At 39.5% G+C, this 24810-nt stretch overlaps 1 protein-coding gene across 4 annotated transcripts in view; it reads left to right on the top strand.

Moving 5' to 3' along the window:
- Nucleotides 1–24810, top strand: part of grid2 (glutamate receptor, ionotropic, delta 2) — a 557059-nt gene that overhangs the window by 347139 nt on the left and 185110 nt on the right. For all 4 annotated transcript variants that reach the window (XR_003274126.1, XM_026188535.1, XM_026188537.1 and 1 more), the window contains exon 4: nt 7384–7589. Coding sequence is in view for 3 of the 4 variants with exons in the window: in XM_026188535.1 (XP_026044320.1) it covers nt 7384–7589 (206 nt within the window). In the remaining variant the exon portion in view is untranslated. The remainder of the gene's footprint in view (nt 1–7383; nt 7590–24810) is intronic.

The raw sequence follows: 24810 nt of genomic DNA, 5'->3' as shown, positions 1-24810 counted from the left end.
TATAATGTGGACAATGTGCAATCAAATGCCATTTCAGGCTGTAGGGCAAGCACAAATCATTGGAGAAAAACCTGGTAGCTTGATCAAGCTGTTTGGATGGAGGGAGGGATGGAGGGATGGATGGATGGATGGATGGATGGATCATCTTTTACAATTTAAGTTTGGGTATTTTCTAATAGAACTGGAACAAAACAAATGCAAACAACTTAAGCTTTAAATGCCTCATGCTGGAAGAGTGCTGATGAAACAATGCAGGAGGAGGGAAAGGCACAAAGTCAGAGTAGTCAGTAGTTGCAAACTTGTGTATTTTCTTTCACATGAAGGTGGAGAAGGGTTTCAAGTCAGAAAGGTGAAATAGGGAGAATGGGGTAACTCAGAAGGCAGATATTGTGTTGCAGCAGCTGAATCTCATTTGCAGGTGTTTGATGTTACACTTTCTCTACACCCAGAGAAGCCTTCTCGCATGTGCTAACACTTCCTTTTCACATTCTATGTGTCCTTTTTACATTATGCCAACTTGTCCAAAGGGTGGACTTTTATCAATAATTGCAAATTTGATTTTAAGAATTTTAAGAAGCCCAAGCTATTTGTATATATAAAGGGGTTTTTTTTTTTGGTCTAATTTCATATTAATTCTACATTGTCGAGGAAGTTAAAACAGCTACAGCTATATAGGTAAAGTAAAAATCACTTCCATCTAGCAGAATGCAAACACTGGTCTCCAGTGTGGAATTGATGGACATTAGACACGGCACAGAATCTGCCTCTCGGAGTGGAATAACAGCGTGGACTTCACAAACACTCAAAATGAGAATTCAGCCCAAGAGAACAGAAAGCAAACAGAGAGAGGTTTCAGATGAAAAACTAAGCGAAAGCAAGAGGGATCGAGGGAAAGCAAGCAAGGGAGAAAATAGTGGCAGCGTCTGAGCAGAGACAGAGTACCACAGAGCTGTTCGGTACATGCAGGTGAAATCCCTGCGTGCTGTTGGCGGCTACACTACATTAACTCTAGCTTTCAGTTTGAGCCAGGGACTTGGGGAATAGATGGGATGAGGGCAAAAGGAGGGAATCCTAACAAATGGTAGTTCAGGGACACACACGGAACCTTTTGCTATACAAGCCTTGACCTTGTTTTATACGATATTATTAAAGCCATTCCAGCTGATGAGCTCTCGTCACAAAATGCCTTTTTTCATTTCACTGAAAGAAGTCATGAAAGGCAGTGACACACAGCCTCGCAACTAGAAGGAAAAGTGCACCAAGAATGCAATTAGGTTCTTCTCATCCTCAGTGGAGACATGACTGGAGCTTTTGTTTACCCTCATGTCATTTCAGTCTTTCTTCAATAATATGAAAGTCAATAATACACAGATTGTGTTTTAGGAAGACTTGCACTGGTTAACGTTACAGCAGTTATACTGTAATCTCAGTTAAATTAGCCTGGGACTGTGTGGATACACTGAGTGACTGCGTAAGGTGACAGCCCTTTGGGGAAAACTTTTGAGGTGATGGTTGATCATGGTGTTAATGTACCAGTACTGTGTCACAGAGGGATGTCTCTCAAACAGATGGTTGCCTGGGCTGGCAAGGTTGGTGGCAATTTTACCCCTCTTTTTCTCTACTGTCGAGTCCCTAAGCTCCTTGATGTTAAGTAGCTGACAGTCAATGATCCACTCAGCAGTGGCGAGGTACACGCTCAAGCCTTGTCCTCTGAGAAGCAGGAGGCAGGAACTCAAGCAAAGTTTGACATCAAAGACATGTATGTTTAAAAGTGAATGAGCCAGTGGGCTTTCTAGCTCATCTGTTTGGATGTTTACTTGCCTGTTGGTTTGTTTTCATTGGTCTTCCATTTCTCTCACTGTATTACAATCAGTCACTATTAGTAATTCATAAAAAGTGTTGTATAAGTTTTATTTTTTATTATAATTTCATTGTGGTTTTTTTTATATTCGTTTTGCTTAATCCTGTGGGCTGGAAAGACCTGCATGCAGTGAGAGGGTCAGGTTAGTTCTTTAAGGTCCTCACAGAATGGGGCAAGGCAAATGAATTAGACACACAACCTGTATTATAAGCTAGGGTGGAGAATGGATTGATGATGGCAAATAAAAGCAGATTGCCCCACCACCCTTGAGCAGACAACAGCACACCATGACAGACACGTGATCAGGCCCAAGCTATTATTTATAACATAAAAATGCAAATAAATAGCTATGATACAGACTTCTCTTTGTTCTGTTGGCAAAAGCTTTTTTTTTTAAACTGTAACTGTGATTATTAGCATGTGTAACCAGATCCCAGGTTCAATTCAGACCTTCTTCATTTAAAGTTAGGCTTAACATTGTCCTTTTCCATCAATTTTATAGTTGGGGATAGATCAGGTGATCCTGAATCCTCTTTTAGTTACGCTATAATAAGTCTAGGCTGCTTGGGATTTCCCATGATACACTGAGTGTTTCTTCTTCACCCATTTCTGAGCCTGGTTCTACTAAAGGTTTCCTCATGTTTTTAAAGGGAGTCTGTCCCCAAGTGGTTCCTTATCAAGGCTTGTTTGGTTGTTGGAGTTTTTTGTCTATTATGGTAGGGTCTTTATCACAGCACCTTAAGGTGACTGTTGTTGTGATTTGGCACTATACGTATATAAAACTCAATTCAACTAAATTAAATTAAATAGTGGAGATCGGAGGGTTGGCCTTGAAAGTTATGATTAGCCAAACTGCTGTCACGGCGACGGATGGCCGGTACTGAATAGGACTCAGGTGCAGAAACCCAGAGCGGAGACAGTAGATGATTTAACAGTTTATTACGGTTAAGTACAAGGGGGAAAAAAAGGGAAACGTGGCAAAGACAGAAAATGACGAGACGTGGAGCCTTGGTGTGGCGTGCCCAGGGGAACGTGGCTAGGGCGAGGGAACGAGGCCTGAGAAGTGGAACGGAGCTGAGTGGGGAACAGTCACACTGAGGGGAGAGGATATAGGAGTTAGGCAGGTAGTGAAGGCAGCTCAGAAGTGGCCAGTATAAGAGCAGCAATTCTTACTTGCAGTTAGGGACCTGGAGTGTTTGAGAGGGGGATGATGAAGATCCAGGGGAGGCTGAGTGGCGTGGAAAGGCTGACCTGAGATCCGGGGCTCCAGATGGAGTGTGATGGCAGGAGGGCAGGCAGGTGAGGCACAGAGGGATTTCCAAAATGATCACTAGGTATCCCGAGTCCGGAGGTGGAGTGAGCCAGGGTGGGTACAGCAACTGTAGTACAAAAGAGTCTTTGTTAGTAAGATAAATCACAGCGAGAATTTGAAACACAAGACCTGTTACCAACATGGGTTGATGACGAACTGGCAGTGAGTGAACATCGATGTGTGGTTTAAATCCCTCTGGCTTGATAGCCTGCAATAGGCTCCAGGTGTGCAGGAGCTGGAGTTGGCCCTGCCCAGGGGCGGATCCCAGGTCAGTTCAGGAGCCTAATGGAAACTCCAGCCACCCACCGTAGACCATGACAACTGCTGACAACTTAGTTTGTTTCACTACAATTAATTTTGTTTCTCCAGCCTTAAATATATAGATAGATGATGGAGATAAATGTTTTCTCATCATCACTCACAACTAAGTACCCAAAGTGACACAGTAATTTAATGAATGTTTTATTTACATGCATGCACATTTACACTCACGCAGAAGCTTTTTCTTCCAATTTAAAACTAAACCGTAAACAGTTGTTGTTTAGCCGTTGTCCTCTGGAGTCTTGCACCCACATACTGTATGTATTGTATGCTGCACAAAAAAGAAAAAAAGGTCACATTTTTCCTTGTCATGTAACCCTACTATTGCTAAACGACTTAAAGATTGACAAATCAAGGAACTCATTGTGATAATTTCTGTCTTGTGTGCGTGCGTGTGTGTGCACAGGGATTATGTTCGTCTTACTTCTAAATACCATATTTTTCTGAATCAATGCTGTTCTCTCTCCTCTTAATACTTTTATAAACCTCCTAAAATTGGCATTGATGAAATCAGAGCATCTCCCCAGCCCTCTGGGATTTAACAAGAATAATCAATCCAGTTAATTGTTCTGCCGCGACACTGGCAATGACGGCGGTGTCATCCGTTTTCCATATCAAATAGATCATTAGGTAGTTACATAACTACACACACATACACATCCTTTGACATCATTAGCAGTGGCCTCAACCAAAATACCTTAATTAGGATTACCTTGACCTGGAATGTATCCCATTAAGAACAGAAGAGGCAGTAAAAATATCCATACTACCATCGTGGTTCTGTTACCACACAAAAATAAGTTTAATGGAGATAATTACAGTGGTTAGTGCTCTCATTGAAAAGTCTTAATAATGACATGACTTATTGGTTCTCTTAGTGGTGAGACAGTATCATGGATTCAGCAATATTTTTTTAGCTACTGTTTCCTCTTCTATTAGGACAGGTATTAACAGCTATCGAAAACGACAACAAATCACTGTCGGATTAAAGGTCAAGATTTTTGTTTTTTCCCCCCGTAACATGGCTAGAGTAATGAAGTATGTATACAGGGATATTTATTGTCCTTAAGATTACATAAGTTCTGGTTTGACCAATATGAGATTAATTTGCTCATTCATTCTCCAAATTGTTATGTGTGCTGTGCTGCTGCTTGACTGGTACACAGCGGCATGATATATTTCGAAAAATTTATATTTTCAAAAACAAACCTTGCTCTGCTTCTGACATTCGGTTGCCATCAAATTCATACTGAGAAAATGAGACAGAAAAACATTACAAATTTTGGACATAACACTGACAGAAACTTGCTCTATTTAATGAAAGTATTTCAGATTTGGTATGTGGTGTCATATCTGGGGGAAATCACACTGAAGTTGAATGAAAATGTGATTTTTTTTTTCACATTAAAGCTTAAATATCAATGAGACCTGATGTGAGCTGTTTCCAAGAATATTATGTGCCTCGTATATGAGCAGCTGTGAATGATATATCAGTGCTCTACCTGCAAACTACAGACCTCCAAATCTGCTGTGAGAGATCGGACATTCAGATACTCGAGCAGCCATTGTTCTGTGTCATATGCATAGATCTGCAGTTCCAGATATTTGGAATACAGATTTTGATGGACTTGTTTTGAAATGGCTCCTAAAAAATTGTGATTTCATATTAAAAAGTCTATTATTAGTCTAGAGTTTATTTGCAAACATATTATTAGTTTATACCTTATTAATGTTTTAGTCCTTCATCATAAGTACAAACAAAGTATAATCATTGTATGCCTGTACTACCCAGAAAGCACACCTCTAATGACCTATTGCAATATGCTTTTGATTTAATGTATTTCTGATCTATGTCTCTGTGTGTGTGTGTGTGTGTGTGTGTGTGTGTGTGTGTGTGTGTGTGTGTGTGTCTATATCATGCTTTCAGCATTGAAATTTCCATAAAGAAAGCTACAGTGGGGCAAAAAAGTATTTAGTCAGCCACTGATTGTGCAAGTTCCCCCACTTAAAATGATGACAGAGGTCAGTAATTTGCACCAGAGGTACACGTCAACTGTGAGAGACAGAATGTGAAAAAAAAATCCATGAATCCACATGGTAGGATTTGTAAAGAATTTATTCGTAAATCAGGGTGGAAAATAAGTATTTGGTCAATAACAAAAATACAACTCAATACTTTGTAACATAACCTTTGTTGGCAATAACAGAGGTCAAACGTTTACTATAGGTCTTTACCAGGTTTGCACACACAGTAGCTGGTATTTTGGCCCATTCCTCCATGCAGATCTTCTCGAGAGCAGTGATGTTTTGGGGCTGTCGCCGAGCAACACGGACTTTCAACTCCCGCCACAGATTTTCTATGGGGTTGAGGTCTGGAGACTGGCTAGGCCACTCCAGGACTTTCAAATGCTTCTTACGGAGCCACTCCTTTGTTGCCCGGGCGGTGTGTTTTGGATCATTGTCATGTTGGAAGACCCAGCCTCGTTTCATCTTCAAAGTTCTCACTGATGGAAGGAGGTTTTGGCTCAAAATCTCACAATACATGGCCCCATTCATTCTGTCCTTAACACGGATCAGTCGTCCTGTCCCCTTGGCAGAAAAACAGCTCCATAGCATGATGTTTCCACCCCCATGCTTCACAGTAGGTATGGTGTTCTTGGGATGCAACTCAGTATTCTTCTTCCTCCAAACACGACGAGTTGAGTTTATACCAAAAAGTTCTACTTTGGTTTCATCTGACCACATGACATTCTCCCAATCCTCTGCTGTATCATCCATGTGCTCTCATGGCAAACTTCAGACGGGCCTGGACATACACTGGCTTCAGCAGCGGAACACGTCTGGCACTGCGGGATTTGATTCCCTGGCGTTGTAGTGTGTTACTGATGGTGACCTTTGTTACTTTGGTCCCAGCTCTCTGCAGGTCATTCACCAGGTCCCCCCGTGTGGTTCTGGGATCTTTGCTCACCGTTCTCATGATCATTTTGACCCCACGGGATGAGATCTTGCGTGGAGCCCCAGATCGAGGGAGATTATCAGTGGTCTTGTATGTCTTCCATTTTCTGATGATTGCTCCCACAGTTGATTTTTTCACACCAAGCTGCTTGCCTATTGTAGATTCACTCTTCCCAGTCTGGTCTACAATACTTTTCCTGGTGTCCTTCGAAAGCTCTTTGGTCTTGGCCATGGCGGAGTTTGGAGTCTGACTGTTTGAGGCTGTGGACAGGTGTCTTTTATACAGATGATGAGTTCAAACAGGTGCCATTCATACAGGTAACGAGTGGGGGACAGAAAAGCTTCTTACAGAAGACGTTACAGGTCTGTGAGAGCCAGAGATTTTCCTTGTTTGAGGTGACCAAATACTTATTTTCCACCCTAATTTACGAATAAATTCTTTACAAATCCTACCATGTGAATTCATGGATTTTTTTTTCACATTCTGTCTCTCACAGTTGAAGTGTACCTCTGGTGCAAATTACTGACCTCTGCCATCATTTTAAGTGGGGGAACTTGCACAATCGGTGGCTGACTAAATACTTTTTTGCCCCACTGTATGTAGTAGTAGCATACAGTGTGTGCTTTTCAGACAATGAAACACTGAGCTCAAATAACACAAAGGATAAAATCTTGAGTCGAACAAATGTAGTGATAGTGAGGATTGCTTACCAGTAAGAGCTTATAAATAGAGATATTTACTAAACCTATTCCTGCAGAGAGATAATCCGTCAACTGAAAGAGAGAATATGGTGTAAAGTGATCAGTGATGCCTCTAATATTTGTTTGATATTTATGTCCTGTCCAGTCCTGTGTCATTTTTCTGCACGATGCTTTCAGAAGAATGTGGTTGCTGTTCTGCACAGTTACACCTCTATCTATCTTTTTTTTCCAGATATCCGTGGCATTGAGGATTTCCTTGACAGTACTTCTCAGCAGGGGATGGATGTATCCCTTCAGAAAGTGGAATCCAACATTAACATGATGATCACGAGTCTGTTCAGAACAATGCGTGTGGAGGAGCTGCATCGCTATAGGGATACACTACGCAGAGCTGTGTTGTTCATGAGCCCAGCTACGGCCAAAGCGTTTATTACCGAGGTAAGATAAGTTAGATTTGGGCCTTCGTTTGTCAGTTAATAAAGTAGGTAAACAACACCAGTAATGGCATTTTAGAAGTTTTGTGGAACCAGAACTACTGGAGCAGGACGAACATTTCAAACTCACTGCCAGGGAGAGCAGAGATGATCACACACGTTGACAAGACAAATTGTCATCCAGTTTTGAAGTATGTTCCCTAATGGCATGTTTACACTCCTTCAGCACATGCACCCGGATATCCAGATAAGGCTGACATAAATGTCTGACATATGCCTCTCTAATACTGCATGGAAAGGATGCCAATTAGATGCAGATTAAGAGCGAGGAATTTCAAAAGCCACTGAGTCATTATGACTTTTGAGGTCTTACTGAAAGGAGAGAGCTACTTTAAAGAAAAAGTCCTCTACAAACAATAGTTTAAGCCTTTCTCAATTGGCGAATGGCATGTTAAACAGGTAGCTTACATTTTAAATAGCCTCACAGGACTTTATATAAAGATGTTAGCAAGTCTGGAAGAGCTGAATGCTTTGATGGAATACCAAATTAAATATGCAAACTATAGATATAGATTTTATGTTGTTACATGAGTAGCAAATAAAAAAATGTAGTAGGAATCTGTCTTACATTCTTCACGGTTAAGTGATTAATGGTATTTTGAATTGGGTTTACTCTTGTGACGCTACCAATGTTACCAGGCTTAATAAGATAAGATAAGATAAGATAACTCTTTATTGTCATTGCACAGTCATACATAGTACAGTAGTACAATGAAATTGGAAAAAACTGTCCTACGTCGGCACTACATATAACACAACACGACACGATATGACACATCACAACGTAACAAACAACACAACACAGTATATTAACTTAGTATAAAAAAGAAGAATAAGTGTATGTGTATTGCACACTGTTATTATTGCACATTAATTATTATTGCACCTTGTTATAAATATAAATATTATTGTTATCGTTTTAAACATTGTTACCTCCCCCTAAAAAGTCCAGGGGGTATCCAGTCAGGTCAGCTATTTACATTGATCAGGGCTATTGCCCTGTTGTAAAAGCTGTACTTGAGTCTATTTGTTCGGGACCTCAGCAGCCTGAACCTCCTGCCAGACGGCAGCAGCTTAAACACCCGGTGTCCTGGGTGTGTGCAGTCCCGTAGGATGCTGCGTGCCCTCTTGAGACAGCGAGTGCTGTACAGGTCCTTCAGGGAGGGAAGAGGATGTCCAATGATTTTTTGGGCCATGTTGATGACCCTCTGGAGTGCCTTTCTGTGTGCTGTGGTGCAGCTGGAGAACCACACACCGATGCAATATGTCAGCACACTTTCAATGGAGCAGCGGTAGGAGACGGTCAGCAGCTCCTTCTTCAGGTCCATTTTTCTGAGGATTCTCAGAAAGTGGAGACGCTGTTGGGCCTTCTTTAAGACCGCAGAGGTGTTAGAGCTCCATTGGAGGTCTGTGTCTATGTGCACACCCAGAAACTTGAAACTGGAGACCCTTTCCACGCACTCCCCGTTGATGCTGACAGGCTGCAGCTCGGACTTCCTCCTTCTGAAGTCAACTACCAGTTCTTTTGTTTTGGTGGTATTGAGGTCCAGGTTGTTATCTGCACACCAATCTGACAGCCTCTGAACTTCAGCTCTGTATGCAGTCTCATCTCCCCCTGAGATGAGCCCCACCACAGTGGTATCATCTGCAAACTTGATGACTGTGTTGTCTGGGTGGGAACTAACACAGTCATGTGTGTACAGAGTGTACAGTAGGGGACTCAGTACACAGCCTTGTGGAGAGCCGGTGTTGAGGCTGAGGGCTGAGGAAAGATGAGGCCCCACTCTAACTCTCTGTACACGGTCTGAGAGGAAGTCTCTGATCCAGCGGCAGGTGGTGGAAGGAAGTCCAATTTCCAGCAGTTTATCTATTAGTCTGTCCGGGAGTATCGTATTGAAAGCAGAGCTAAAGTCAACAAAGAGCAGCCTGGCGTAACGGCCCTGCACTTCCAGGTGAGAGATGGTGGTGTGGAGCGTTGTAGCAATGGCATAATGAATGTTTTGCTAATTCACGTGAGCCCTGTGTGTCTCTATTAACCAGATCAGATGAAATTATTGGAGTTAGTCCTCTCAAGGCCACTGAAGTATTATTTGTTAAGCCCTGAGCATGATGGGAAGATATGAAAGTATTCATTGGTTTACTTCTTTCACTCCCGCTCTTTCTCTTGGTACGAGTCGGTGTTAATTTATGGTGCACAGACAAGGTGCATGTTTTTAATGTAATTTTTAGGAAACATGCATATTCAAACAGACGCACACAGTTCTCTTCCCCTCTCATCATACTCTTTATCGCTTCAGAAGAAGACAATTAGAGGAGTTCCTTTTGCTCCTATACATAAATGATATGGAGGTCATGGTTGAAAGCAATAGGCTCTAGCATTAGTTATGAATTCTTAATTTGAATTGGTAGGATGGGGCTTAATCCCATGTGTCATGTTCTCATCTCAGTTTAATTAAAAGTGACCTCGGAAAGAGCAATCACAATCTAATTTGGTTGGAGGCGTGACAGGGGTGGGGGTGGATGGTGGGGGGTGAAAAATGGGGTGTTATTGTGTGACTGTGAGTGTGTTAGTGTCAGTGTTTGTGTATCGTAGTGTTTCTGTGGCTGTGTTACAGCCTTTTAAGTTTAGCATGGAAATACACTGGCGGTAGGCCTCTTAGCTTCAAGGCTTTGCACTCGCATTCAGAAAAGATCGTCAAGCTCACTTTAGATGACTTTCAGTGCTGAGGTCATTAATCAAACAAACCTGATGCATCATGCAGTACTTGTTACTCTTATCCAATGTAGTGCATTATGAAACTTTTTGTAGAAAGTAGTTCATTACGTCACTCTTTATATTACTTTACTGCAGTCTTCTTCTGGACGATACGTGTCACAACTCGGAAAAATCTCTGCATGGCGTAAGATTTGACAAAGAAAGAAAAGTGGTTGTAAAAATCTAACCTTTTTAAGTTGTTGTAGTGTCTTGTTCTTTCTGAGCTTCTGACTTGATATATCATTGAAATAGTGGTAAAGGCCAACCTGCTTGCACACTTATGTCTCCAACCCGTTGGCGCTGCTCTGTGCTTGCCAGGTAACAAAAGTCAAGAGGTGCATGACAAGCTGAAATGACCGTAACACGCCATTGATCAGCAGTTGTAATGTCAATTTTAATGTACATTATCATTTGTGAGTGCAACAATGGTAAACATAAATAAGTCATACTGTAATTAGTTCTCAGGTAAAAATATAAATCTTCAGTTACAGTCCCACACGACAGAGGTCCCTGTAATAATGACGCGACTCACAAGGTCTTTCTTTTACTTTTTACCCCTGAGCCGTACGAGGCTGATAAGGTATTGTCTTCACCCTGCCATTGGTTACTCGAGAACGAAGCAATACTGGAGTTTCAAATTGATATCATAGCTGTATCTACTAAAAATCTCAGATGATTTCGTATCTCTGTGACCTCGACCTCAAGGTCAAGATCAGAGTACAAGTTTTCTCATAATCTTGTGAATACAATGAGTGGAGAATGAAGTCACCTAAGATTTTGTATCTACTACTAGGCTGAGTGGTACAACTGGCCACCACCAGTATTTTTAAGTATTCAAACAGAGCCATTGGCAAAGTTAGTAAAAACCAGCCCAAAAGAGCACTTCAGGGAAAAATCACTTCAGGGAAAAATCAAAGTCAGAGCAATTCTGCTGTAGAATCAGGGGTGAGAAATGGAGCCCAGACTGCTGCGAGCCTGGCTGCCCATTTGTTACCTGTTGAAGGTCAAACTTTAGATGGAGCCAGGCTTCTTTACTACTAGCGGTGTGTTAGCATGTTGTCACTGCAGTTGTTTGAAAGCAGCTGATTTCATGTTAGCAGTGGGCAGTTGTCAAAATATCCCTTATTGTGCAAGAAAAATTGATTTACATATCTCCACTCCTTCATTGGTTTACACCATTTTCTTGTTTCATATGATTGTAGCAATGAAAGGTGCATTTTGTTTTTTTATTCATTTATTTTTTGACCTTATTTGGCTGTCAAATCAACAAATGAGAGATCCCTCTTTCAGTCCTGGGAGTTCACACAAATCCTTCTGAGGTTTCATGAGAAAGAATAAAATCTCCCAAATCAAAAATATGAAGGAGTAACCAAAAGTATTTATTCATTTATTTTTTGCCCATTATATAGATAATGATCTAGTAACCAGTAACCAGTTAATGGGATTCCAGTGCAAAGTCACAAAATATGCATTTTGTTGAAGTTATTCTGACTGAACAGGTTATGTCACCTGTTAATTGCCCCTTGTCTTCTGATTCTGATTCAGATCACTGAATGGTTCCTTTTTTTATTTATTTCCTTGTTTCATTTTATCTTGACTTTGGTTTACTTGCTAACATGAATCACTGCTGGGTGAATGGGGAACAGGAGAGAGGATCCTTAAGGCATAGAGAACAGCCAGGCAGGGATAGGTGTCAAACAGGCAAAATTAATTAATTTTAATCTCTAATCTATTGGGTTGTCTGTCTTTACACGTTCCTTGGGATTCGTTTTTTAAATATAAAAAAGGCCTACGATAAAAGAAAAGAAAGCAGAACAGTACATAGAGTCAAAATGTAAACCGATGATAGAATGCATCCTTATTATAATTTATTCATTTAAACTACGAAATCTGATCTACAGTTGGTGTGGAATATTGCTTTGGCTATTATACAATATGAAAGCACCCGCCTCAATTTCAGTGTGTGACTGGAACCCAGATTAGTTTTCTAGAGTTTCTCTCTCTTTCCTTTGGGAAGGTTGACAAAGCAGTCATTTAATCTAATTTAGTCAGACATCAAGTGGAAAGGGGTTTCTAAGATGAAGTGTCGGGAGACGGTAAATATTGGTGGATAAGATTGATGGTCACAGATGTCTCTTTCTCGCTCTACCTGGGAGGATGCTCGGGGTGGGAGAAACATATACACCGGTTGAGAGACAGACACAGACTGTCATGGAGACAGCGAGAGATGAGTGGGATGTTGTTGTTTTTTCTCTCTATCAGTTATTTGTGAGGTCATTTGTCATGAAAAGCACCTCCCACCCAGATGCTCTAGGCTACGGTGGATGTGAACTGAAAGCTGTTGCAAAATAACAAGACTTGACAGAAAGAGAGAGAAAGGTGCATAAGATGATTGAGCAGAGAATGATACACATTTAAGACAACGTAACGTTGCTTGAATTTAGCATCTTTCAAAAGAAACTTCGGTCTTTTCGTTTAAAGTACTTATTGGTGATGATTTTGTGATAAAGAGGAGCAAAGCCAGTGGAAATGTTTCAAGTGAGAATGGATGCTTGACGTATACATTCATGATTCATTCGTAATTTGCTGTTTAGTAATGTGATATTTATATGTTGCTTTATGTCAGAGGTGGCTATCACTAAGGAGATGGAGCAGCAGATCACCTACTATTCAGAAAGTTTTCTTGGTTGTGTCAATGTATGTGAATATTAGACATAAAGCACTTAGATGGATGAATGAGGCATGTTGCATATAGTGCTTTAAGTCCTCAAGTAGAGTAGAAAAGCACTATGTGTGATCCAGCCCATTTACCAAAGGCTCTGTGGCTCTCTGCTGTAGTCTCCCACCACAACCTGTAACAAGTCAGGTTGTGAGTTAAACCTCCTAAGACCCGAACTCTTTCATGGCTTGCATTTTTAATTTCTCTTTCCTTTTTTAGGCTGATTGATATTTTTTTTTTAGATGGGGACAATTGTTTTCAATTTCGATAGAACAGTGAGAGTATACTGTCCTCATAAGTGGATATCAGGTCCTTGTAGAGCAAGATTTTGTATTTTGGTCTATACAACCCAAAATGTGATGTCCACATATGTGGACACCAGGTCCTAGGAGGTTAATTTTAGATGAGTGAAATTATCATTTTTACCGTCAATCGAGGCTAAAAACCCATATTACCATTTCTCAAGTATATCCTCCTGAGAACTAGCCTATTCATTCATGTCCTCTGTAATGGACATTTGTTTACATCTTTGTATAAGATCTTTGTATGTATATCTTTTGACTTATTTGAGCTTCCCTACTAAGTCATAATGTAGTAAATAGAGGACATCTTGGGCTTTCCATTGATATCTCATGTTTTTGGGTGGCCTCTCTTAGCTCCAAAGAGGAAGGAAATCACAAAAAAATGTTCAAAAGTTCAGAGATTTATTTTTATTTTTTCGTGGTGTATTGAAAATCCAAATATCATTTACGTAAATGACATTTTGGATTTTCATCTAGGGCACTGAGCTTTGACATCTGGGAGCTCTTATGCCACTTGAGGACAAGACAACTGTCTTATATCTACTTCAGTGTTGCAATACTACTTAATGCCACTCTGGTGCTGAATAGTAATCCATCATCCCAATCTCATGTCACTGTGTTTCTTCTAGGACCTCTATGTGTTTGGCTGCATTTATCCCTCAGTTTAGCCCCTAAGCACTTTGACCCTGTTTGGTGAGAAACCCTACACAGTGTTTTGATGCCACTTCTGTGCTTCACTGTAAGGATAGTGTTAGCCAGGTGATGATGTCTGGTGTTTGTGAGAGATAGTGCTTGGAAAAAAACAAACAAACATTGGAGAACATTTTTATCTTGTGAGACCAGAGAGGGATTTTTTTTGTGCTCTCAGAGTCCTTTAAATGGCACTGGGCTTTGGGGAACACTCAATGCTTTAGTAATGCTTTTATACTATTGCCCTGATCTATGCCTCACTGTCCGAGGTTAACTCTTGTTTTACTTTGAGTTTCTGTCGCTCTTCGTCTTCACCTTCTTTGACTCCTCTGACGACTAAACTCTTCTTCAATTTAACTGCTGTCCACTTACATTTTAAGCTGCACAAGGACGTTTTGTACCCGGTGGCAGATATTACCATGTTACCGAATGCAAACATATTTGCAACTAATCTGAAAACTAAGTATGTCATTACATAGCCACTAAATTGTTCAATCACCATTAACGTCATGATTATAACTTAAAGCAACAAGTTTGCCAGTTGCCTGTTTAAATTTACAATAAGGTGAAGTGTACCTCTTGGCTTATCTCTTGTTAATTGTCAGATTATTGTTTTCATCCATCCTTCCTTTTCTAAATTCCTTCTTGTGAAGATTATAGTCCAGCATCTTCTGAATTCTCAGCAGAACACCCTCCTCCAAGCACATCCTTTCACTTCACCACACAAACTAATCTGAAGCCCAACATTCCCATTCAATTTTCTGCATTATTTAACATTTTCCTGCTCTGTTGCCTTTTTTCAATCTGGTACATATGGCCGAGTTGCTAGCCACTGGCAGCAAGGTTTCTTGACGATGCATTCATTTCCTTATTCCATCCACTTCATGTAGACATAAGAGTAAAGTTGGATTTTTACCCTGGGACTGTTTTTCTATTAAAAATATTACTCTTTGTGATTTCCCTGGACTCAGTGCAAATAAATAACCAATAAGAGTTATAATATAATATAAAGACATGAAAGGCGATTTCCCCTCTTATGCTCCTTTCATGCAACTTTCATCTTACGTGCAGCTTGAGATGATTCTTAAAGCAGCAAGAGTAACACAGCTGGTAAGTAGTCAAAAAGTAGAAGAAAAGTAGAAAACAGAAAATAAATAACTAAAATGGCTCCATAAATTAAGAACAATAAATGATAGGGCACCATAAGTGATAACTAGGTGGTCCTGTTCTTTAAAAAGAAAACTTTTCTCTCCAGTTGTGCATCAGTCAGCACTTTTTTCACCACTAATAGTTTTGTTTTTGCAGATAAAGCATGAACTAATGAGTCAGTATTTATTGTTAAGAACAAATGTACTAGTATATAATACAGTAAGTCGGAATTTACTCTGAGAAACTGGTCTTCTGCCTATCCTTATCTCTGCCTCAACACATACACACAGAGACTTCATATTAGATTTGCAAAGAAGTTGAAAATATGAATTTTGCCATTTGATCTTAAAGCGTTAAAATTTTAAAACGTTGACATTTTGGGACTATTTTCTCTGTAACTGACATTTCTTACTTGAAGGACCATCAAACAAGTTGGAGATTATTCCAAAGATGACAGATGTCACAAATGAAACATGAAGAAAAATATTCTTTATAGGACATGTTGAATAATGTATTCACTGAAGTCTCCATCCACTGCAAGAGTGTTTTTTTTTTTTCTTTAGTAAAGCCTTCTCTGGTTGTCTTTTATGCCTAAAAAAATCTAAAATAGAGAGGCAGTATTGAACTAACACAACTGGGTAATGTAGAGTATATGAATCAACAAGGACAAGAGTATTTCATATGGTGAAAAGTATATGTCAGCAGAATAGGGGGAGGTAGAACGTTAAAACATTCTATGTATTCTACACAATAAGAAAGCCAGCATAATACACATAATGCATCTTGAATTGCTGGCTGTTTCCCTGCCTTGGCTCAGTCACTTGATGAATTATAATACCAACCTGGGACAGCTTGCTTCTTATTTATGTATCCTTGATCATACTTTCATGTCTGTGTAATCTCTCTTTTGCTGACAGTTTTCCAATTTCACATAGAAATGGTACATAAAGGCCTCATGATCTATGATCCTCCTCTGCCATGTCTGTAAAATGCCTGAAGAAAAAACATTAAGCACACAAGGAACTTGGAAAGTTGTGAAATTTGTTGGTATAGTACAGTTATGTGGCTCTTTTTGTTGTTGTTGTAACAGCTTCAAGGGTGGTTTTTTTGTTCTTTTTTATCTGTTTGCATTTTCCTCTTTTTTTACATCTTTCTGAGCGCTAATGTTAGAATTAATTCAATTGCAAAATCTGATGATAGATAAACGTAATGGGGACTAGACTTTGAAAAAAGATGAATATCTATTGGAGTTTTGAATGGATATCACAAAGTGGATGACTAAATGTATGGAGAACTGGGGAGGTTTTTTGCTGTGTAGGAAATCAGGAAAACCAGAACTGAAGTGAGCAGAGCTGTGAGCTTCCCACATTCAGAAGCGGAGTCTGATGAGCAGGGTGATTGGGGCAGTTCAGAACAGATGGTAGATGATTGAGAGTGACTGCAGGTTAGTTGAAGTGCAATTACAAACTTTCACTGTTTGACGTCTACAATAAATAATGTTTTTAAATGTGTTACTTTCGTTGTTGTAGCAGGCAGTTTGATGAAATTTAACATTTAGGCTGTGACATGTTTAATATGATAAATATGGAGCGCTGTTGTTTTTTTTATATACTCTTTTTTTTACAGATAGGCTGAACCCAAACAAAATAATATTCTTCCAAATTAATTTTTAAGTTTTCCATAATGCTGATATCCTGCAATTATTAAATTATTCAGATGTTTAAATCAATGTTTTCTAGTCACTGTGTATTGGTGAATTGTAACTAATATAAATTAATTTTTTACTGTTCTAAAGTGATAAACCCTGTAGTTGTAAAATAGCAAACGCAATGTATAAATATATAAATTAAATAAAAAATACTATAAAGCCATTTCATTTATGGTGCAGCCTGGAACTCTCTTTCTACTCAAGCCACTGATTTAGTTTAGTCACTCATCCTTTTTCAGAATGAGCTTGTGTTACTTTTATTTATCTTATTTCTCACTCAAATCTTAAAATTTTATGATTCTTTTTCTTAACTCTTATCATGTCTCCCTATGTTTTTATTTCTTTTAATTATCTTAATTGTACAGCACCTTGGTCAACGGTTTTCGTTTTAAATGTGCTATATAAATAAATTTGACTTTGACTTTTTCCCTTTCTCATGTACACCCTCACAGTACTTCTGCATCTACCTAGCTGAAAAACAATCTTATGGAGCAACTTTTTAGTTGTTGTTTTTGTTTTGGGGTTTTTATATTTTTATGTTTCTTGCTTCATTTTTTTTACTCACATTTTTTCAAAAGTCATGGCTTTCATCATTACACACAAATTGTTTTTACGATGTGTTTGTGACCAGCATGTTTTTATCCCCACACTTGAGCTAGTTCACTGGACTTCTCTGCGAAGTCAAAAATTTATTAAAGATAACATTCAGTCACTTTCTGGGTTGCAAGAAAATATCTTTAATTTGGCATCTTAATTAAAAAAAAATAATTATGTGCTTTGGATTTTTGTAAAACAACACATTTGAACATTTATGGATAACAATGATTATATTTTAGCATTGAAAATATCATTTTGATCATGAACTTGCTCATATTGTTTGTTTAACCACAGCAGAAACAAAAAATGATTTTGGTAATTACTGAAGGAAACTGTTTCCAGGGCCTACTCCGTGGATCGGCTTCCTCCGAGGCGTGGACGTCTATCAGCAGAGAATGTATCTTCACCTATCAGCAGAGAATGTCCCTTAGTCTGTAACACAGTCAAATATATTCTCAAGTAATATTCAAGCATGCCATTCAGCGTGTTAGTACGAGCTTGGGAGCAGCTTGGGAGAACAAGAAAACAGAGACTGCTTTAGATTGTCTTCCCAAAGTGACTCAACTTTATTCACAAGTACAACAGTTTATATAGAGGGTAAAATTCATGAGACAGCAGATTATCAGTTTAAACCAGTACAGACCAGGATAAGGCAGCGTCTTCCTGCCCATGGGTGAAGAAGCATCCTTTGTGTAGTGTATCAGTTCAGCTACAATTGTGATTATCTCAGCGACATATTTTCAAGGCACAAAACGAAGAGTTCTTACATTAGTGAAATCTGAAACAAACCATTTGGCCTTCAACAGGCGTCTAAAAGATTAAGAAACTAATGTAGCTGAGGGAGTGATCTCTGTGGTATTTCAACCTTGTACCAGCCTGTGATTCTCACACATCAATTCTTGGGTCAAAGAGAAAAATAACTAAAACAAAGGGGCCTTATTGAATGACAGAGTTTTCCTGCATAATGTCACTATAAAACAATATCCAGTAAATGCTACCATGGTACTAAAATACCTAACAATTACCAACACTGCTTAATTTATTGCACCTGTCACATAAACCTTATATTGGGTTGTGATCTAATAAATTTATTAAGCACTGTAGTTGGCTAAATCCACAAAGAGCAGTTACCCTCAGGAAGTGCAGCAGCATGTGGCAGCTAACGGCCTGTCCAAAAAAAAATCTCCTTGCATTCAGAAAATGTAGGAATATGGAAGATATAGCTAATATAAGTTGAACTGACGCAGACAGACATTTAATTTAATTCTTTCTTTACGGTAAATGTGATAAAGGGGGCGATCGTGGCTCAAGAGTTGGGAGGTCGCCTTGTAATCGGAAGGTTGCCGGTTCGAGCCCCCGGCTTGGACAGTCTCGGTCGTTGTGTCCTTGGGCAAGACACTTCACCCGTTGCCTACTGGTGGTGGTCAGAGGGCCCGGTGGCGCCAGTGTCCGGCAGCCTCGCCTCTGTCAGTGCGCCCCAGGGTGGCTGTGGCTACAATGTAGCTTGCCATCACCAGTGTGTGAATGTGTGTGTGAATGGGTGGATGACTGGATATGTAAAGCGCTTTGGGGCCCTTAGGGACTAGTAAAGCGCTATATAAATACAGGCCATTTACCATAAAATTCGGTTGACTGCATCTTGGCATTTCACAGGATTATTGTACTGTATGTATAACATTTCCCTCCGCTATACTTTGTTTGGCATTATTTTGTGTGGTATCAAAGTTTATGCTGACAAATGAATACCTAACTGACTCATCAGCTGTGCAGCTGTTACTATATGAGATGGTAGAAAACTTTTAGATGTAGATGTTGATTTCCTCTGACTCTCTTTGATTTAAAATACATCCACATGCTTATATAAACCCTTCTCACAGCAGATGTCTTCAGCTATCACAGTAGGGAAAGCGGGGGATAGTAATAATGGCTGTGCTCCACTGAGGCAGGCCCTTCTTTGGTGCATACAGATTCACTGTCATGTCTTGGGCGCTTAATATAACCATATTAATGAGCCATCATTATTACAACTGTGCTTTCTCGCTGTAATGAGTCAAAATGTCTGCGATGAAACAGGTATATTAAATGTACAGTTTAATCAAACAAAAAGCCTTTAAAAAAGCTATTATATAAAATAATGACTTATGGTTGGGGCTGATTTTACCCGTTTAAAATAATGGTACGCATTATCAGAAATAACAGTCAGAGAAATAGTGGAATGAGAGACAGTGAGAACAACTGCTTTTCTGAAAGGGGTGACGGTGGGTGAAATTCAGGTCATGAGCCACAATGGAATTTGTTATAGGATTTTTTTTAAACATTTTAGATTGGTGCTTCATTGGCAATTCATTCATTGTAAATTCTGCTGACAGTGGACAATACTTTACCAAAGGACAATTGTTTTGAGAATTTTTTATCTATTTTGATTTCAGTGAGGGGAAGCATATAATTGGTCAGTTTAAATAGATTGTCATGACTCAGATCATTTGTGCATCATAAATCATTAACTTTGGTTTGCACAGAGAATCTTTTATACTTTTGTGCCTAAACAAGGGCAAGTTTTAAAAACTGGCTTATCAGAATAGATTGGACTTACTGGGTTGAAGACTTACAAACAATTACACTGCAGAGGCTTTTTTTTTTTTTGGACAGAGGCTGAGCCAAGAGAATACGTGAAGGCCATTTTAAGATAAATGTGTCTTTTTAAATTGTAAATCATGCAAAAAATACACCAGTGGGGCACCAGAATGAAAATATGGACCTGGAAATGTGCACTACATGTCCCCTTTAATTCATTTGCTATAATCATCCCCGAGGGGACGGGATTAAGAGGTTTCCACTGCAAATGGAGCCTTAAATCAGGTGTTGTGATTCTGCCCTGCTCCATTGCCACTGATGAATATGTATTTTCTCATCAACACTCTGCATATAAATTTTCCACAATTTATAATAAATTATCCTGATTCTTTTTGGACCAAAGGGCCGTGAAATATATGCTTGTGAGAGACAATGTATGCTGTCAATTACCGTAAAAAAAAGACAACATTTTCTACAGGACATATTGTATTACATGTATATTATATTTCATTTTTCATATTATATTAGGAATGAAAAAGAACTCCTAAGCAAGCATTCATTATGCATCGATTTACAAGATAGATTGATGTCATGGCTAATCTGAGCGTATTAATGAATGCATTCAGTGGTTTGATTTAATAACTTTGGTGTAGATTCATACTCTGGCTGACTGACACAGTAATTGTTAATTATACTGAGAACCACAGTATTACTGGACTATTTGAGTAAATATCAAATAGTATAAGAAATTAAAGGATTTTGGAGGAATGCCAGCACAGAAATATACAAACTGCGACTCAATATTGTTGAAAATAAACTCCAATATAATCCCTCTTTTCGTATCTTCCCACGTGCTTCCTCTTTTGCTGTTTGCTTACTGACACATGAAGGGCACCATTTTGCATTCTCTCAGTCTAAAGTAAACTTTTACTGAATGTCTCCTATATTAACCACTCAAATATTGCTGGGCCTTGTCAAAATAAAATTGAAGGTTAGAAAATGACAGTTATTATCATGATGATTTGTGGGTAGTTTGAGTGAGTTGTTCGAGTTATTTAGGTTTTCTTCATCTTGGCATTACACACAGATTGCTGCTCTGTTGGCGTCTTTACTTTGGCAATGGAGCTTGAGGAGCAAATGTTGACCCTTATAATTACGGGACATGTAGCAGACGGCGTAAAAAATAGGAAAGTAGTTCTTGATGGAATAGCATGGAGGGAAAGGGTCGAGTGAAGGGCAATGAAGTTTATTTTACGAAGCAAAGTTATGTAAAGGTGACTACTGCGAAAAGAAGGTGGGTGTGTAAAGAAAGGAGAATGAAAAAGATCTCGAGAGAGCAACTCTGGTAGAAAAAGTGGCATGTGGGGGTGGGATATAAAGAGGAGCAGAGATGTGGTGATTTAAGTTATTGTAGGGAAGACAGAAACTTATTGAGTTTCTGCCAGTTACAATATAGATTATTCAGGTTAGTTTTGATTAATAGTACATGCCTGGCACTTTCATGAGTGTAAAAATTGTATTTACTTCTTGGTACAGGTCACTGGAAGAATTATTAAGAGTGACTCAGAAACAAGACGTCGAAAACTAGATATAAACAGATGATGCAGAATGTGAAGGGTGAATATTTGGAGATGAAATAAACGGATGAGGTAAACACTGCGGGAGAAAACACACAGATGTGCTCTCTTACGCTGAAGGAGCAAGAACAAAGGAGAGTCAATAAATGTGAACACATACAGACAAATTTGTCTCCTGAATAAAGTGCTGCATTTAGGTGTTCCTCCTTCCGTGAAGTGACATTTAGATTGTGTCATCCAGCACAGACATATACACAGTCACTTTCTCAGTGGTTCCCTAAAGATATGAAAGAAAAGATCCCTCTTAGACCAGACAGCATAGTATTGGCCAAAATGGCCAGACTGAAATTATTTGATAAATGAGTCTTCAAAGTCGAAATATCTGGCCTATAGTCAAAGGATGTGGATCTGCAACATACAGCCACGTGAAGAAGAACATTTCTAAGCAACTTTTGATGTTTTGAATAGGTGTAAATTTTGAAAGAATTGCAGTCCTATCATAAACAAAGTACATTCTTACTGTTTCTCCAATGATACAAGCTAATATAAATGCACTTGATGAGCTGAAAAACTGCAAGTGTGGGTACCTCTATAAAAGCAGACGTTTTGGCAGTTAGTTGGTCTGGAGCATGTGTTTAGGCAATGCCACGATCTTCCCAGAAGTGGACGTTACAGCAAATTTACCTCAAGGTCACAGACTGTGAAATGCTTAGAGAAAATACAGCAAATCCAAGAGCTAAACCTTATATTACACAAGCCTCATTTAGCATGTTTAATGTTTAAGTTCAAGACAGCACAATTAAAAAAAGAGTGCACAAATATGACCTTTTTTGGAAGGGTTGCCAGAAGAAAAAACAAAACAAAACACGGCAGCACGGCTTAGGTCTGAAGACTTCTGGAGCAAAAGCTTCACGACTACACCACATTTGACAAAAAAACACAACAAAATACACAACATATCGGTACAAACACCCCATAGAAAGTGTCAAGCACAGTGGTAGAAGGGTGATGATTTTGGCTTGTTTTGCAGCCACAGAATCTGGGGATCTTGCAGTCATTGTGTTGTCCATGAACTCATCAGTATACCAAAGGGTGTATGTTTGAAAACTAAAGACGGGCCCAAATTGGATAATGCAATGCCAACAAATTTATAAGAGAATGTAAAGAGTGTCAAAGTGTTGCAATGGCCCAGCCAGATTACAGACCTCAACCTGATTGAAATGCTGTGGTAGGACCTTAAGAGAACCGTGCAGATAAATTCTCTGTAAACCTCAATAACCTGAAGCAACTTTCTACAGTAGAGTGGGGCCTCCACAATGGTGTGAGAGACTGATTCTGAACATTTTTACTTGATGTCATTGCTGCAAAAGGAGGTCCTGCAAGCTAGCAAATCATGGGGTATATTTAGTTTTTCACATGAGTGCATAGAGTGAGCTGTACATGTGTCATTGCTTCCCACAACTCCAAGGCGGTAAAGATGTGATTCTAGACATAATAATAATAATGATAATAATGATGAAACCAAACTCTGGTTTATTGTGGATTTAGTGGAAGACTTAAATGAGCCGCAGCTTCATTTGTGTTTTGGGCAACTGCTCAAAAAGAATGAAAAACATTTCATTGTGCAACCTCTCTTTAAACGTCTTCATATGGACTTTTTGACTTCTTTCTCTACTGCAGTTTTCTAAATCACCCTCTGGAGGTTCTCTGTCTACCACTTTTGCTTGTGCAGCTGCAACATTGCCATAGACAAAACCAACCCCACATTTTAGCTCTCCAATCTACCTCTCATCACTGGTTTCAGACTATGATGGAAAAGATGAACAGCACTTTTAGGGGGAATGCTGTTTTCATGACATTTATAGGGTTGCGGTGTGGATTCAAGCCTCGGGGATAGGCTGTCAGTGTGCAGTTCTACTGTAACATCCTGAGCATTCTGATGGAGAACATTTACCACAAACAACCTAAATTGTGGTGTGTGTATCTTTTGTGCCAACCCAGCAGGAGTTTGTTTTATTGTGTGTGTGTGTGTGTGTGTGTGTGTGTGTGTGTGTGTGCGTGCGTGCGTGCGTGCGTGCGTGCCGTGCGTGTGTGTGTGTGTGTGTGTGTGTGTGTTTATTATTTTGCCAGCGCAAAGCAATCTTTCTCACCACCTTTACTACATGACCACAACAAAATAACCGAAGGTTGATAATTACAGTATTCCTTCGCTGCAGGGTCTATTGAAGGTTCGTGTCCCTTTGAGGTTATGTCATAATATTTGTACTTTCTGCGTGTGTCTGTTTGGTGTCACACGAAGCAGACACACGCTTACCTGGAGAGATAGCATTTTCTGCTCACCATTTTCCAGTGCACTTAAAAGGGCCCTTCAAGGGCTCCTTGAACTTTATCACCAGACAGAGATGGTATTATGTTCTTATCTTAACAAACAGGGTGTGTGTGCGTGTGTGTGTGATGTGTGATGACATTAAGGCTTTATCGGTGCACATGGAGCTGGGAGCACAATGATTACAGAGCATTACAACAAAAGGGCTGAGAGGTTGTGTGTGCGTGCGTGTGTGTGTGTGTGTGTGTGTGTGTATATGTGTGTGTATAAATACACACGTGTGTGCGTGAGTGTGTGTGTGTGTGTGTGTGTGTGTGTGTGTGTGTGTGTGTGTGTGTGTGTGTGTAGAGCACCAAAGGTTAGCACTATTGACTGCTGCTAGTGGAGCCACTAATGGGGATGCCAGGAAGTACTTCAGAGATGATACAGGTGTGTGTGGTGGTGAAGGAGCCGGGGGTTGGGTATAGGAGGAGAAGGCCTGTGTAAGGTTGTCATTGCACATTTTTTTTCAGTTTGGCAATGTGCTTATCTGTTGCCTCTTTCTCTTTCCTCTGTTTTCCTTCTTTGTACACAAGCACCTACATACTCGTGCAAACACACACACACATAGATGCTTAATCTCACCTGCACACTCCTCATGCACTCTATGCCCTCCCAATTTTTTTAACCACTTTCAAAACATAGTTACAAGCATACAAATAGTTGAAACTTTTCTCTCTTTCCTCGAGCAAAGATATCCTTAAAAAATGCAGGGCCTTTTGTATTTGC

This window comes from Astatotilapia calliptera, chromosome 12 (assembly GCF_900246225.1).
Source record: "Astatotilapia calliptera chromosome 12, fAstCal1.2, whole genome shotgun sequence".
In the NCBI taxonomy this organism is placed as follows: Eukaryota; Metazoa; Chordata; class Actinopteri; order Cichliformes; family Cichlidae; genus Astatotilapia; species Astatotilapia calliptera.
The sequence above is the reverse complement of the archived record's forward strand: the minus strand, read 5'-3'. Positions and strand labels throughout refer to the sequence as shown.